Source organism: Lissotriton vulgaris, chromosome 8 (genome assembly GCF_964263255.1).
Source record: "Lissotriton vulgaris chromosome 8, aLisVul1.2, whole genome shotgun sequence".
Lineage (NCBI taxonomy): Eukaryota > Metazoa > Chordata > Amphibia > Caudata > Salamandridae > Lissotriton > Lissotriton vulgaris.
In genome coordinates this window covers 1,388,527,703-1,388,540,179 of record NC_141696.1, presented here as the reverse complement: position 1 = coordinate 1,388,540,179, position 12,477 = coordinate 1,388,527,703, and the positions used below count along the sequence as shown (strand labels likewise).

Here is a 12,477-nt window from a genome sequence, read left to right as displayed (position 1 = left end):
TATTCAAAACCAATAAACAAATTTTTAAAAAAATATTGTTGTGGCTCACGTATCTCCGTGCGCGGTGCGATTGGTTTGGTGGCCACACTGCAATAACTCACGCCTTCTCCCTGCACTGCTTACACCGTTTTATATTATCTCACTTCTACCATGTAAAACAAAAGTATTTGCAAAAACACTTATGACATTGCAAATCAATTTTTTTTTTTAGAACAGTGTATAGTATAGTGGTGGCCTATGGTTGGTGTGGTTGCCGAGTTGGGTAGACTGCATGGAGGTGCGCGAGTTTTAATAATTTAAAGGTGTTGCGTCAATTATGAATTAAAGGTATGAGTTAAAGTTTAGAAATTAAGCATATTCTGTACTTTAACTTTTGTATGTCGCTGAAGAATAAAGTTCTTGTGTACAGTGAAAAAAATAAATAGTATCTCAGGATGATTTTCATTGAACATAACTAGCTCTTTCTAGTTCCTACACTAACGGGATTTCCCCGTCAGACCCACCACCTCTGGCTGCATAGGAAGAGCTTCTCTCGCAACCAGAGGTTTTGTTTTTTCAGTTTCAATGACTATGAGACACTATAAACCCTGACGTCACTGAAAGTTAATCTTTTTTTAATTTATTTTTTTACGGATTTTATTGCAGGGTTAAAGCAAGGACATAGCAGTAAGCCATACATTTTATCACAATATAATCTGTAAATACACTTATGAAAGCAGTGCCAGTAATAGAAGGGAATACCCATCTCACATAGTCCATATACATTATTTCAAACAATATGAATTTTTTAAATCTTAAAATATAAATTCTATAATGGGTATCAAACTTACACGAACTGTAGTGTCTACTCCTGCTGATGCCAGTCTGTTGATTTTGCCATCATTACCATGTTGGAAGTCTACGCTGTACACAGGTTCTTTGTTGTGCCAGGCTATTTCACAAGTTATAAATTTCATCCTTTCATAGAAAGAATAGGATCAGGTTACTTCCAAGTACAAAGTTGCACGGTGCATAAAAGAACAAATTAAATCAATTTTTTAATTAAATATATGACAAATATTAACATTAAAGAGGAGTTTTGAAAAACATAGATTAAAGACAGCTGTCTAAACAATATTTTGCCATTTTGTTACTGGGCAGTCAGTGGTGGGTACTAGTCAGTATTCAGCATGATAGTTACTTGACATTCCAGAGGTAGCAAAGTCAAACAGCCAAGACTTACTCAATATGGTAAAGATTAGAAACTGAGATACATCCTGAAATAACAAACTGGGTTTTGGATTCAGGGGGTGAAACTCTAGTCAAGCAACAATCACAATCTTGGTCATGGATTAACCACAATAGTCACTAAATTAATATGTGCTCAACCCTCTGGTAGCACTAAAGCAATCACGTTTAACTTGGAGGCAATGTGTAAAGTATTTATGCAGCACACAAAAAGTAATAAAGTGAAAAAACAAGAAATGTCCCAAACAAATTTAGAAAAATAGAGAATTATAATACATAAAATCCCATGAAAATGAATTAAATCTCAATAGAACAGGAGTTATAGCTATTAAAGTTTTTAGTGTAAAATGGTGCCTTAAAGATCAAAGTCCCAAAAGCGGGTATCTGGTCTTGTGAGACTGGAGCAAAGTCAAAAGTTATGTGCAATCACAATGGAGAGCTGGTCAGATACAAGGGGTGGATTGGGCAGATTATCTGCTTACCTTCGGACTTAGAATAGCTCTTGAAGAAAAGTCCAGGAGAAGGCAGAGTTCTGGATCGTCTGGCAGCTAGTTTCTGCTCTTCGGTCAGTACTTCTGGCACTTTTGGTGAAAAGATTAAAAGTCCCATGTTTCAGGGTGAAGAAGGGGCAGCACTTAACACCACTTTCAAGAGTCTAGGATCAGGGCATAACTTGGGACTCACTCCAGAAGAGGCCAGGTGCAGGATTCAAGGTATCTGGAGCTTGGTTTATCCCTGTAGCTTACACAGGAGGCCGGCCAACCAGCCATTTGAGTCTATTCTGGTGGACCAGAGTTCAAGGACATGATCTATTTCTCCTTCAAACAGCAGAGCAGTCCTGTGATAGAAGAAGGGCAGTACTTTGGAGTTCAAGGTAGTTCTTCTGAAGTCTTACACAGGTCCAGGAGTGTACTGAAGAAGTATTCGGAGGGATCAATATTGACACTTGGGAGTCGGCCTTTGAAGTGTGCTTGTAGGGGGGCGGGGGATTTTCTATACTATTCCCACATCTGGGTCTGGAAAGTTTTTACCTTCCCTTGCATAGGCTCCAAGAAGTCTGGGGTGGCAAACGGCTAGTGTCAGCGTCCTTTGTAAGTGTGTTGGGAGCAAGCCCTTTGAATTTTAAGTTGGGGCAAGGAACAGCTCCACAACCAGGGGGGCGCTAGAGGGCGGAAAACCATTATGGCCGCACGTTCGTGAGGCTCTGGTAGCCTGGTCAGCTTATTTTTCATTTATTCTGCCGTTTCGCCGACATCCTTTCTCAAGAACACTGGAGTTGGACACTTAAATCTCCTCGCTATCCCCGGACTTGAAATTTGATGAGCCTTCCCGCCCTTGCAGCTCCAGTGTGCAGCCTGAAGTGATCAGCAGAGCGGGTTGGTGTGCTGCTGGAGCGCGGTGCGGCTGAGCTGCTCAAGCGAGCGCTGCGGCTTGCCACGAGGCTGTGGGCCCTGATGCGCAGCCGGGACTATGGGGAATCGGATTTGCAGAGGACCAGTCATTTACCGCTCGCTGCAATCGGCCCGCCGAGACACATGCGGCGAGTCATACCCCGCATATTGGAGGCTTGCTAGTCGGCCGCCTGTGCTAAGTGCTGCGAGAGACTGTAATGACATGGTGGCGTAATTGGTGCTGGCTGCCCTCCATCGGGCATCGGTGCATGTTTATACCGGAGTGTGGATTGGAGGCTTCACTACTTGTTCTGGCTGGCACCCGCTGAGACTTTCGTGTATCACCACCGACTATGGCGGGGGCCGTGGGCTGCTGGTGTGTAGTGCCGTGAGGCGCCCCACTCGGGTATGGGGTTTTGCCATGTGAAGGTAGGCCCCATTGTCTGGTGCGTGGAGTAGGCTTGTGGGGGACTGTGGGCGCGCTTGCACTATAGCCTGCTTGGATTGCCACCCCCCAGGAAGCAGATGAAGTGCCAGAGGCGGGAGTCGTGATCCTGGTGGTGGCCCGCAATCCTGTGCCCCCCCCAGTCAGCCCGGCGCCAGTCGTTGCTTGCCTAGTGCCGGAGAATAGTGTCTGCGCAGGTGGCCCTGTGGATGGTGCATTGGAAACTGCCTATGGTATATATTGAAAACGCATGCTCTCTGGGTTTCCCACAAACAGTTTTGGTGCGATCAGCTGTGTCTTGGCCACATTGCTGGTAACTGTCTCCACTTTTGACAACCTCCTGCGTGGGCACTGAAGGGGAGCAGCAGCTCTTCCGGCATTGCAGTGACTTTGGGACTCCGTACGTGTGCAAAGTAGGCGACGGAGACATACGGATCATCTCGGTATCCCCCTTACGCCTGAGTTTCCTCTCTTCGCATTGGACCCGCAGGTGCACTTTTGCAGCCTCAGGGTCTGTGTCACTGCGACTACTGGCGCGAGACACTCCTGTAGCATGGGCAAATTGGAGGGCATGCGCTCCGCTGCTGAAGATTCTGAGTCATCTGCGGGTGATATGGCGGACGCATCCTCATCGTCCCAGGGCGACGAAGTCAAGACATTGCTGCTGGCCCTGCAACACAGTATGACTGACCTATCTGGGAAGATGGATTCAATGAACACCCGTTTGGATTTTATTGTCCAGAAGGTTGAGAAACATGATGGTCAATTGAAAGAAGCAGAACGCCGTATTTCTGATAATGAGGATGCCATCTATCACCTGCAGAAACAAGTGTCTCAGATGGACAAATTGCTTAAAGCGATTGTGGCAAAGAATGAGGATTTAGAGTCCTGCAGTCGCCGCAATATCATCAGAATAATGGGAGTTCCGGAGAGTACCAACACGGGCCGGATGGAGGACTATGTTGAGCGGTTGCTGCAGGGAGCCTGTGGCGGAATCCCCTTCTCCTTCCAGTTTCTGGTAGAACGGGAGAACCGCTCGCTGGGGTCCCGGCCCCCTCCGGTATGGCCTCCCAGACCAATTGTGACCAGTCTCCTCAACTATCTGGACCGAGATGCTCCGGAAGGCCCAAATTGAATACGCTCTCCTCTACCTGGCTCGGCTGCGCGTCATCTATAAGGGGAAACAAAATGTTTTCATGAATCCTCATCAGGTGCAAGATTTCCTGAAATCAATTCAACATCGCTCTCCTGGAGGCAGGTCGGAAGGAAACTCATCAAGGTCGCCGTCCCCTCACACAGAATGTTGATCTAAATCAGGAACAAGTTTGGGTTGCATCTCTCTGGACATGGATGGGGCAGTGGCCTGCTCCGGTGCGCCTCCCGTGTGAACTCATGGAGCTGTGGCTGAGACTTCTGGGATAAGTGAGGCGTTGCTCAGGATATTGGCAGCAGATGTATGTCCGTTGGAATTCTCCATATAAGTGACTTTGCTATATCCTATTGGTATATACATTGTTCCGGACACAGTTACCAATCTATTTTGACGCATAATGGCGAATAGAACGCACTCTATAGTGTACCAGGCGATCCTCTCCCTCCTCATTGCCTGGTGTTCTCCTCGACGAGACGTAGCCTCCGTCACAGAGACTGGTGGTGGGAGGAGAGGTGCTGGTGCATGCCCTGGCGACCTCCCCTGTGGGAGCTCCCCCTTTGCTAGTTCTTGGCTGTTTAAGGTTTTTTGGGGGGTTTCAACTGTTATGCTGCAGTTAGTCGCTCAGAAATGTATCGGGGTTTTACGAGGGTGGGTTAGTCCCGGCACAATTGGGGTGCTGATGTGGGGGGGGGGGTGGTTATTCACCTATGTCATTCAAATGTCGAACTAAGTTCCATTATTGTTTCTGGGCACCATTACACAAAGCAGCACATTAGCATATCTCTCCCATTATTTCGTCTGAATAGCTTACACACGTAGTAGGAATGTCTTCGCAGCTGACCTCTTCGCAGATTAACTTACTTACATGGAATGTTAGGGGTCTAGGGGATCCTCAGAAGAGACGCCAATTGCTGACATATTTGGACAGACATGTACACATTGCGGCATTACAAGAGATGCATACTGCTCCTCAATGTGTCTTGTTTTGGGTCCCGCTGGGCATCGGTCATAGATTTCTACTCATATTAGTCTTACTCACGGGGTACGCTCTTATTGATAAAAAAGGGCACACCGTCTGTCTTGGGTGGTTCTGCTGGGGACCCCTCCGGGAGGCATTGCCTGCTCTGGGGGAATTTGGGCATGCAGTCAGTTACGTTAGTCTGTTGTTATGGGCCAAACATAGATGATCCCCATTACTACGCCTCATTGTGGGGGCAGATCCTCAAAGTGGGTTTGACGCATGTTATCTGTGGTGGAGATTTTAATACGGCCATGTGCCCTGCCTTGGATCGCTCCCACCCTCAAGCTCACCACTACACGAAAATGCAAGATACCCTCATTATTCAGGCACATGGATTGGTGGATGCATGGCGACACATGCATGACGGGCAAAGGGAAGGCACGTATTACACCACTGCCTGTGTCGGTTGGTCCCGCCTAGATTATTGGATTTTTACTAAAGGAGTGACTCCCTGGCTTGAGTCTGTCACTCATTTGGCTTGAACTTTTTCATACCATTGCCATGTTATGTTATGATGGGACTTTTATAGCGCAACGGCTACTCCAAAGGAGTGTCCCAGCGCTTTGTACTCCAAACCTTAAGAAAGAGCTGGAAAACATAACAGTAAAAAGAGACAGAAACCTAACAGAAAGAAAGGGGGGCGCATTAATCAGAGAACAGCCAGGTTTTTAAATCTTTCCTAAAGGCAAGCAAATTTGAATTGGTCCGCAGGGATACCGGTAGAGAATTCCAAAGCTTGGCGGCAAGGAATCTAAAGGACCGACTGCCTAGTCGAGCCCTTTTTATACGTGGTACCCTAGCCAGAGCCAGTGTTTCCGATCTAAGGGACCGTGTAGGCCGGTAAAAATCCAGCCTCTTCTGGAGATATTTTGCACCATTACCATACAGGGCTTTATGGGCTAGGGTCATGGCCTTGAACAATATCCTCTTCCGTACAGGAAGCCAATGTACTTTTGCGCTTAACACTTCCCAGCTACGCTCCCCCAGTCCTTCAGCTGGAGGCTCGTATCAGAGGCATTATTGGATGAGATGTTTAAAACCGAACTAGGGGAAGAAATCCCAGATTTCTTTGAGCGTAATAAGGAGTCGGTGGACAGCATGTGTACCGTTTGGGAGGCCTTCAAGGTCACCATCCGCGGCTACTGTATGGCAAAAAGCTTTGGAGTCCTCTGGGACATCCGCTGCAGGCTGCGCAGCCTGGAAGGAGAAATCAAACAACTTGAGACTAATATGTGGAGGGAATCCCAGGGCACACAGAGGGCAACACTCAGCGCCAAACTCACCGAGTACATGGACACCGCTGACCACCGATACGGGGAGGGTGAGAGTCCAGGTAGAGCGTTACAAGTGCAAAAGCCCAAATTCTCCAATTATATAGTGGACATACTAGATGCATCAGGTACACGTCTTCGAGATAGTCGAGATATCCTTTCCACTTTCACCACATATTATGAGACGTTGTACTCCTCTACTCGTACCACCCCACCAGATTTTGGTCCCTTTCGTCAGGACATTGCCCTAGGTTGGCTGGGGGATTATCAACTGGAGTTTTTGGCGGCATCCTTTGAGACGGACGAAGTTCGGGAAGCGATTATGCATATGCCATCCGGTAATGCCCTGGGGTCTGATGGCCTACCTGCAGATTTTTATAAGGTGTACATAGACCAGCTAATACCTATCCTACTGGAGGTTTATGCGGAAGCCTTGGCTAGGCAGGAGCTCCTGGAAACTATGAGGGAGGCGCCGGTAATTATCTTTGTTAAAGCCGGGCAAGCCAGCTGATCGGTGCAAATCATATAGACCACTCTCTCTTATGAATACAGACACCAAGATACTGGCCAAACTACTAGCGACTCGCTTTAGTCTACTCATGGAAAAACTGGTACTGCCAGACCAGGCAGGGTTTATACCTGGAAGAGCAACATCACATAATCTGCGCACACTGTTCTCTGTCATGCATAGAGTCGACCCTCAACTGGCACTCGTGGCGGTCTTTCTTGACGCCACAAAAGCTTTCGATTTGGTGGAGTGGGATTATACGTTTACTATTTTACAATGTATGGGCATGCAGATGGGCTTAGTCGCGTGGATACGGTTGTTATACACTTCCCCTACGGCCTGGGTGCGTATTAACGGTCATATCTTCCCCCTATTCTGCTTCAGAGGGGCACTCGACAGGGATGCCCCTCTCCTTTTTGCTTTAGTAATTGAACCCCTTGCTGCGAGACTCCGAAAACATCATGCAGAAAAAGCTCTTAGGTGTTTTTTACGTCCCATATTGGTTTCATTATATGTAAAACATCCTAAGCAAAATCTTAATCCTCTCTTACGAGAATGTGTGCGATTTGGTGGGTTGTCGGGTCTTACAATTAATTGGTCCAAATCCCAGATTTTCCCCTCTTACCCCAGCGGCGATTCACTTCACTATTGACTACCCACTTGAATGGTGTACCACGGAGGTAAAGTATCTAGGGATACAGATCACGAATGATCGGGAAGAAATGTTGCGCAGCAACTATGGCTCTGCGCTAGAGCATGTCAGAGGTTGCATCACCAGAAGGATTGCTCTCCCACTCACTATGGCAGGACGAATTTCCCTGATAAAATGATAAAACTTCCTAAATTCTTACATCTCTTTTTACATATCCCAACCTATCCTGGACGTCCTTTTTTTACCATGCTTAGATCTGAACTTATCCTCTTAGTCTGGGGGAGTAAGCAGCCCCGTCTCCAGTGGGAAATACTCATTCGTCCATATGTGCAAGGTGGATTTGATGTGCCCAATTTTGAATTATATTTCATTTGTGCTCAGACGCATTTTGCGCACTACTGATTCCATCTCATCCGGTATACGCCTTAGGTCGCCACAGAACATTGGTTGGCGCATCCCATTCCGCTTGATGGCATTCTTCTCTCGGTGCCCGAGGGTAGACCGGGGGGTCCATCGCCGGTAGACTGTACTATAAAGGCTTGGCAACATTTTTTGCATATTCTTAAGCTTCCAATGCTGTATTCCCCATTACTCCCGCTCACATACCATCCAAAAATGTCATTGTTATTAGAGGGAATCTTTTCCAAAACAATCTAAAATGTCAGATTGTTACTTGGGGGGACGTTTACCACAACGGCACATTTAAGGATGTACAACAATTCTTCCGAGATTCCCACCGACACCTATGGATATCTTTTTATATACACGCTTAAGACAAAGGATTAAAGATTGCACAGCCTCATTCCGGGGGAGCCCCCCACGCTTACCCCGCTGCACCAGCTATTGCGTACACCTGAGGCTTCCCATACTGTGTCAGCACTTTACCATGGCCTATATGCGGATATAGTTTACACTCCATGCCGGCTCGCACCAAGTGGAGCGCGGAACTAGGGCATGATATCACAGACTCGCAATGGGAATACTGCTGCAATCAAACTGAGCTGGTCTCCTAACAGCCGGCTGCGCATCAAGCACTACAAATTTCTACATTGCATATACTACACCCGTTAGACTGCATCGGTATGGCTTGAGGGAGAGCACATGCTGTGAAAGGTGTAGGGCATAGGACGCTGACTTTCTTCATCTTGCATGGTCCTGTGCGGCAGTCTAACAATACTGGACAGACGTGTTTGCGGCCCTGACACACATGTGCCTTATAGACATGCAAATGTCCCCATTAGTAGTGCTTTTAGGATATACAGAGCAGCTCCCTTGCGCTCTGCGAAAATTCATTAGTTTCAGCATAACTTTGGCGAGACGTCGAGTGGCCTGTAGATGGGGCCGAAGGAGAGCACCAAAATTCAAAGAATGGCTAGGAGACATGATTTTATGGCAGGAACAGATGGCTCTCTATTCGGAGTTACTCCCCGTTTCCTCAAGACCCCGGGACATATGGGCCCCCCTGACCTTGTATCTCATCGAGCATCCCCATGAACTGCCTGCTGATACCAACGCTCATCATTAGTACTCTACTGTTTAGACATTGCTGCAAGCGGCAGTTTGTGGTGTTTATCTTATACATACACGGAACACTGTCCTAACTTGCAACTATTCTAAGATTACATTGCCTTGCTTGGAATGTGGTGGCTAAATGGCAACCTGTTGGTGATCATACACGTAAATGTGAAATCCTCTATTGACTGTTGAGATATGCTAACTATGGTTATATTACAACTACATTGCTGCTACTCATGATTGCATATACTGTGTGTGATGTGTAATGTTATGGATTGCTTTTGTGCACCCAGGAACTCAATGTTATCCATGTACATTATGGGATGTAATGTAAATAAAAAGAAAAAAAAGAAAAAAAATGTTTTTAAAAAGAAACAGCTCCACAACCAGCCACCCTGGCAGGCGAGCCCATCCCGCTCTCACTACTGGTAGAATACACAAAGCTCAACAGTAGACCCATTCACAGTCATGAGACCCAGGACTCTGAAAGCAGGTGCCAAATGGTTAGAACAATAAAAATACCAACTTTTTAAAATTAGCATTTTCAGAATTTTTATTAAAATCTGACTACCATTAAAAAGGTTTTTAATTTACAATTCATTTGAGCCCAAAATGGACATCTTGATCTGTTCCCAATCAAACGTTGGCACTTATTATAAGGTAATCAGGTAACCCAATGCTATCCAATGGGAGAGGCAGACCTTAGAAATCAAGAATGCATCCTAAATTTGAAATTCAATGCACCCTGCACTATAGGCCTTTAGGGCCTACCATAGTGGTGACATATGTATAAACAAGCATTTCCAGTGCAATCGGTCTCACCTTTCGGACTGTATAAGAATTTGGCTATACACTACATTATTGTGGGTACAGTAACATTTACTGCTGTATTGTGCATGAAACAGTGAAAGGGTGCAGAACCACAGTCTGTCAATAGGTGTTCTTTTGGGAACTCTTTTGGCCACTTAAGGCACTGCACCCTGCAACAGACAGGAAAAGGAAGGAGACAGAGTACCAGGTTGTTTTAGCCCACCTCGGAATGTGGAGAGCTGCTCAAGCAACACAGTTGCTAGAGTTCTCTTCACAAACCCAAAGAAAGGCTGATGAAACAAGGCAGAAAAGCCTCCCATTATTGTGAACTGTACAGACAAGGACAACAGAGCCACTGACCTGTACTCAACGTCATCCAGTTAACTGGTGCACATTTGGCTGCAGCAATTACACTTCAGGAGCATGCGGTGCGCGTGAGCGGGTATAATTAACAAGGTTGCACAGAAAGACACAGACTTCCTGTGACCCTCGTCATATGTAAAGATATTTTTAAGTTTTAAAACTCGGTTTATCAAAATCTCTGCTTATCACATACATGAAGAAAACTAGCTGTGTCATTTTAAACCTTAAGTAGGAGTCAAAAGACCAGAGTAGCCGTCCCTATGTATTACCATATGAACAAAAGAACATATTAGAGAACGACAATAGTGCACCTCACAACTACCAGCCAGAGAGAAAATTTGCTCAGGTTCAATTGTATATGAATAGTGAATTAAACTTGCATGTGAAGATAGGCCACGCCTGTCAGGCCAGGTTGTTCGAGAGCACCCTTTAAGCAAGGCAGTTTACATAACATCTTCCGCCATACAAGGCTGTCTAAAGAACGAGATCCCCTTTTTTCTTGCGTATCTTTAACACACACCCATACAATAAAGTGCAAAATGATCTGAATCTGTAACAAAGAAGGAGGGAACTCTCTCAGTAGTTCGTGTCACCAAATACAAGGGTAGTGGAAGTGACATTACGCACCAATTGTTGCCCTTGCGCCTGCCATGCAAACGTATCCTGTTTGCTGCAGAGGTACGGTGGGGAAGTATGTAGGGTGGAATCAAGAAAAGTAAACTTGGCTTCTCAAGATTTGTTTTCTTTCTTGTCTTGCCAGTCCCTTCAGGGCCCCACCAAGAACCGGGCAGAAAGGGCACTGTTGAAGTACTAAATGGCTAGCAACTGCTACGCCAGATGACCCACCAATTTCCATCCATGACGTTCATTCTAATGTCTAAGTGGGAGGACACAAATGGTCCAGTCCATTGATGCCACACCTCTTCTACAGGGTACCACTGACCCAGGAATAAGCATGTGCCAATCAACTGAACAAGCATTGATCTGGAGGAAACTGCACTACCTATGACAATTTAAAGAATGAGAAAAACTGCAAACTCACAATAGTAGAATTCTAGGTTACCCACCCTCTCCCAATCAGCAGTACCCAGCTCACAGTCAGCTGTGAATATGAGTAATACAATTTACTTCATTCAGGAAGAAAATTAACTTTCCGAAACAGAAAATCAATAAAAAATATTATGCAGCGATCTTGGAGGCAGAAGCAGGAAAGCACTTGTGCAAGGGGACTGGAGGGAACTGAGGGTACTGCACTGTAAATGGAAAGCCTTTCACAGTGGTGACTGATTATCAAGCACTAATGAAAATATTTGGAAATCCTGATTCCAAGATGCCTCCTCATTACTGACCATCCAGGGAAAGCCAAAAATCCTGCTGATTATTTTTCAATGAGTGTCATAACAGCTCCCTAGAACCCCATCGATGACAGCCAAAGCCTACATAAATTCCATTGTAAAATCGCACACCTGCTGCCATGTCATTAGTACATATTGTCACTGCCATAAGCCAAAATAGTAAGATGGTGTAAAAGGGTGGCTTAGTAAATGATGCACACTTAATGTGATGCGCCTTGCACTAACCCAGGCAACCCATATGGTGATTTTTGTGGTCTTGGATAACCAGAGAAAACTCCCAAAAGTTGTGTTTAGCAGCTCGTTTTACCAGTTTAATCGTGAAGTGTAGGTTAAAGGAAAAAGAAACGCACTGTGTTTATATAAAAATACCTCTAGTTATTACACAAGACTCACTAACACATTTCTGTATCACCTACCGGGAGATATTAACACAAATAAACAACAATACTTCAATTGCAATAAGATAAGTAGCACAAAATCCAGTGGTCGCCAGGAATAGAGGGCACCAATTATGCTCTTTAAAGCAGTCTGGTGTCGCTGGCAAGGGCCCCCACCCCAGCCCAATATACTAAGGCTTATCTGGGAGGTGGGCATACCTCCCTGGGACAGGAAAGCAATTGTTCCTACCTTCCACTCCTCAGCCACAGGAGGGCAGAATCGGGTCTGTGGTCAGCAGCTGCACTAGCTTGCTGGCAGACCCTGAAAAGCTGCTACCGGTAGTTCAGGGGGGTACTCAAGGGGAGCCTCTCCACCCCAGTCCATGGGA

General features: G+C 46.0%; 1 protein-coding gene across 2 annotated transcripts in view; it reads right to left on the bottom strand.

Moving 5' to 3' along the window:
- Positions 1–12,477, bottom strand: part of CHAF1B (chromatin assembly factor 1 subunit B) — a 337,605-nt gene that overhangs the window by 292,911 nt on the left and 32,217 nt on the right. For both annotated transcript variants that reach the window (XM_086935399.1, XM_086935398.1), the window contains exon 2: positions 831–957. In XM_086935399.1, coding sequence (XP_086791525.1) covers positions 831–956 — 126 coding nt within the window. In that variant the 5' untranslated portion in view covers position 957. The remainder of the gene's footprint in view (positions 1–830; positions 958–12,477) is intronic.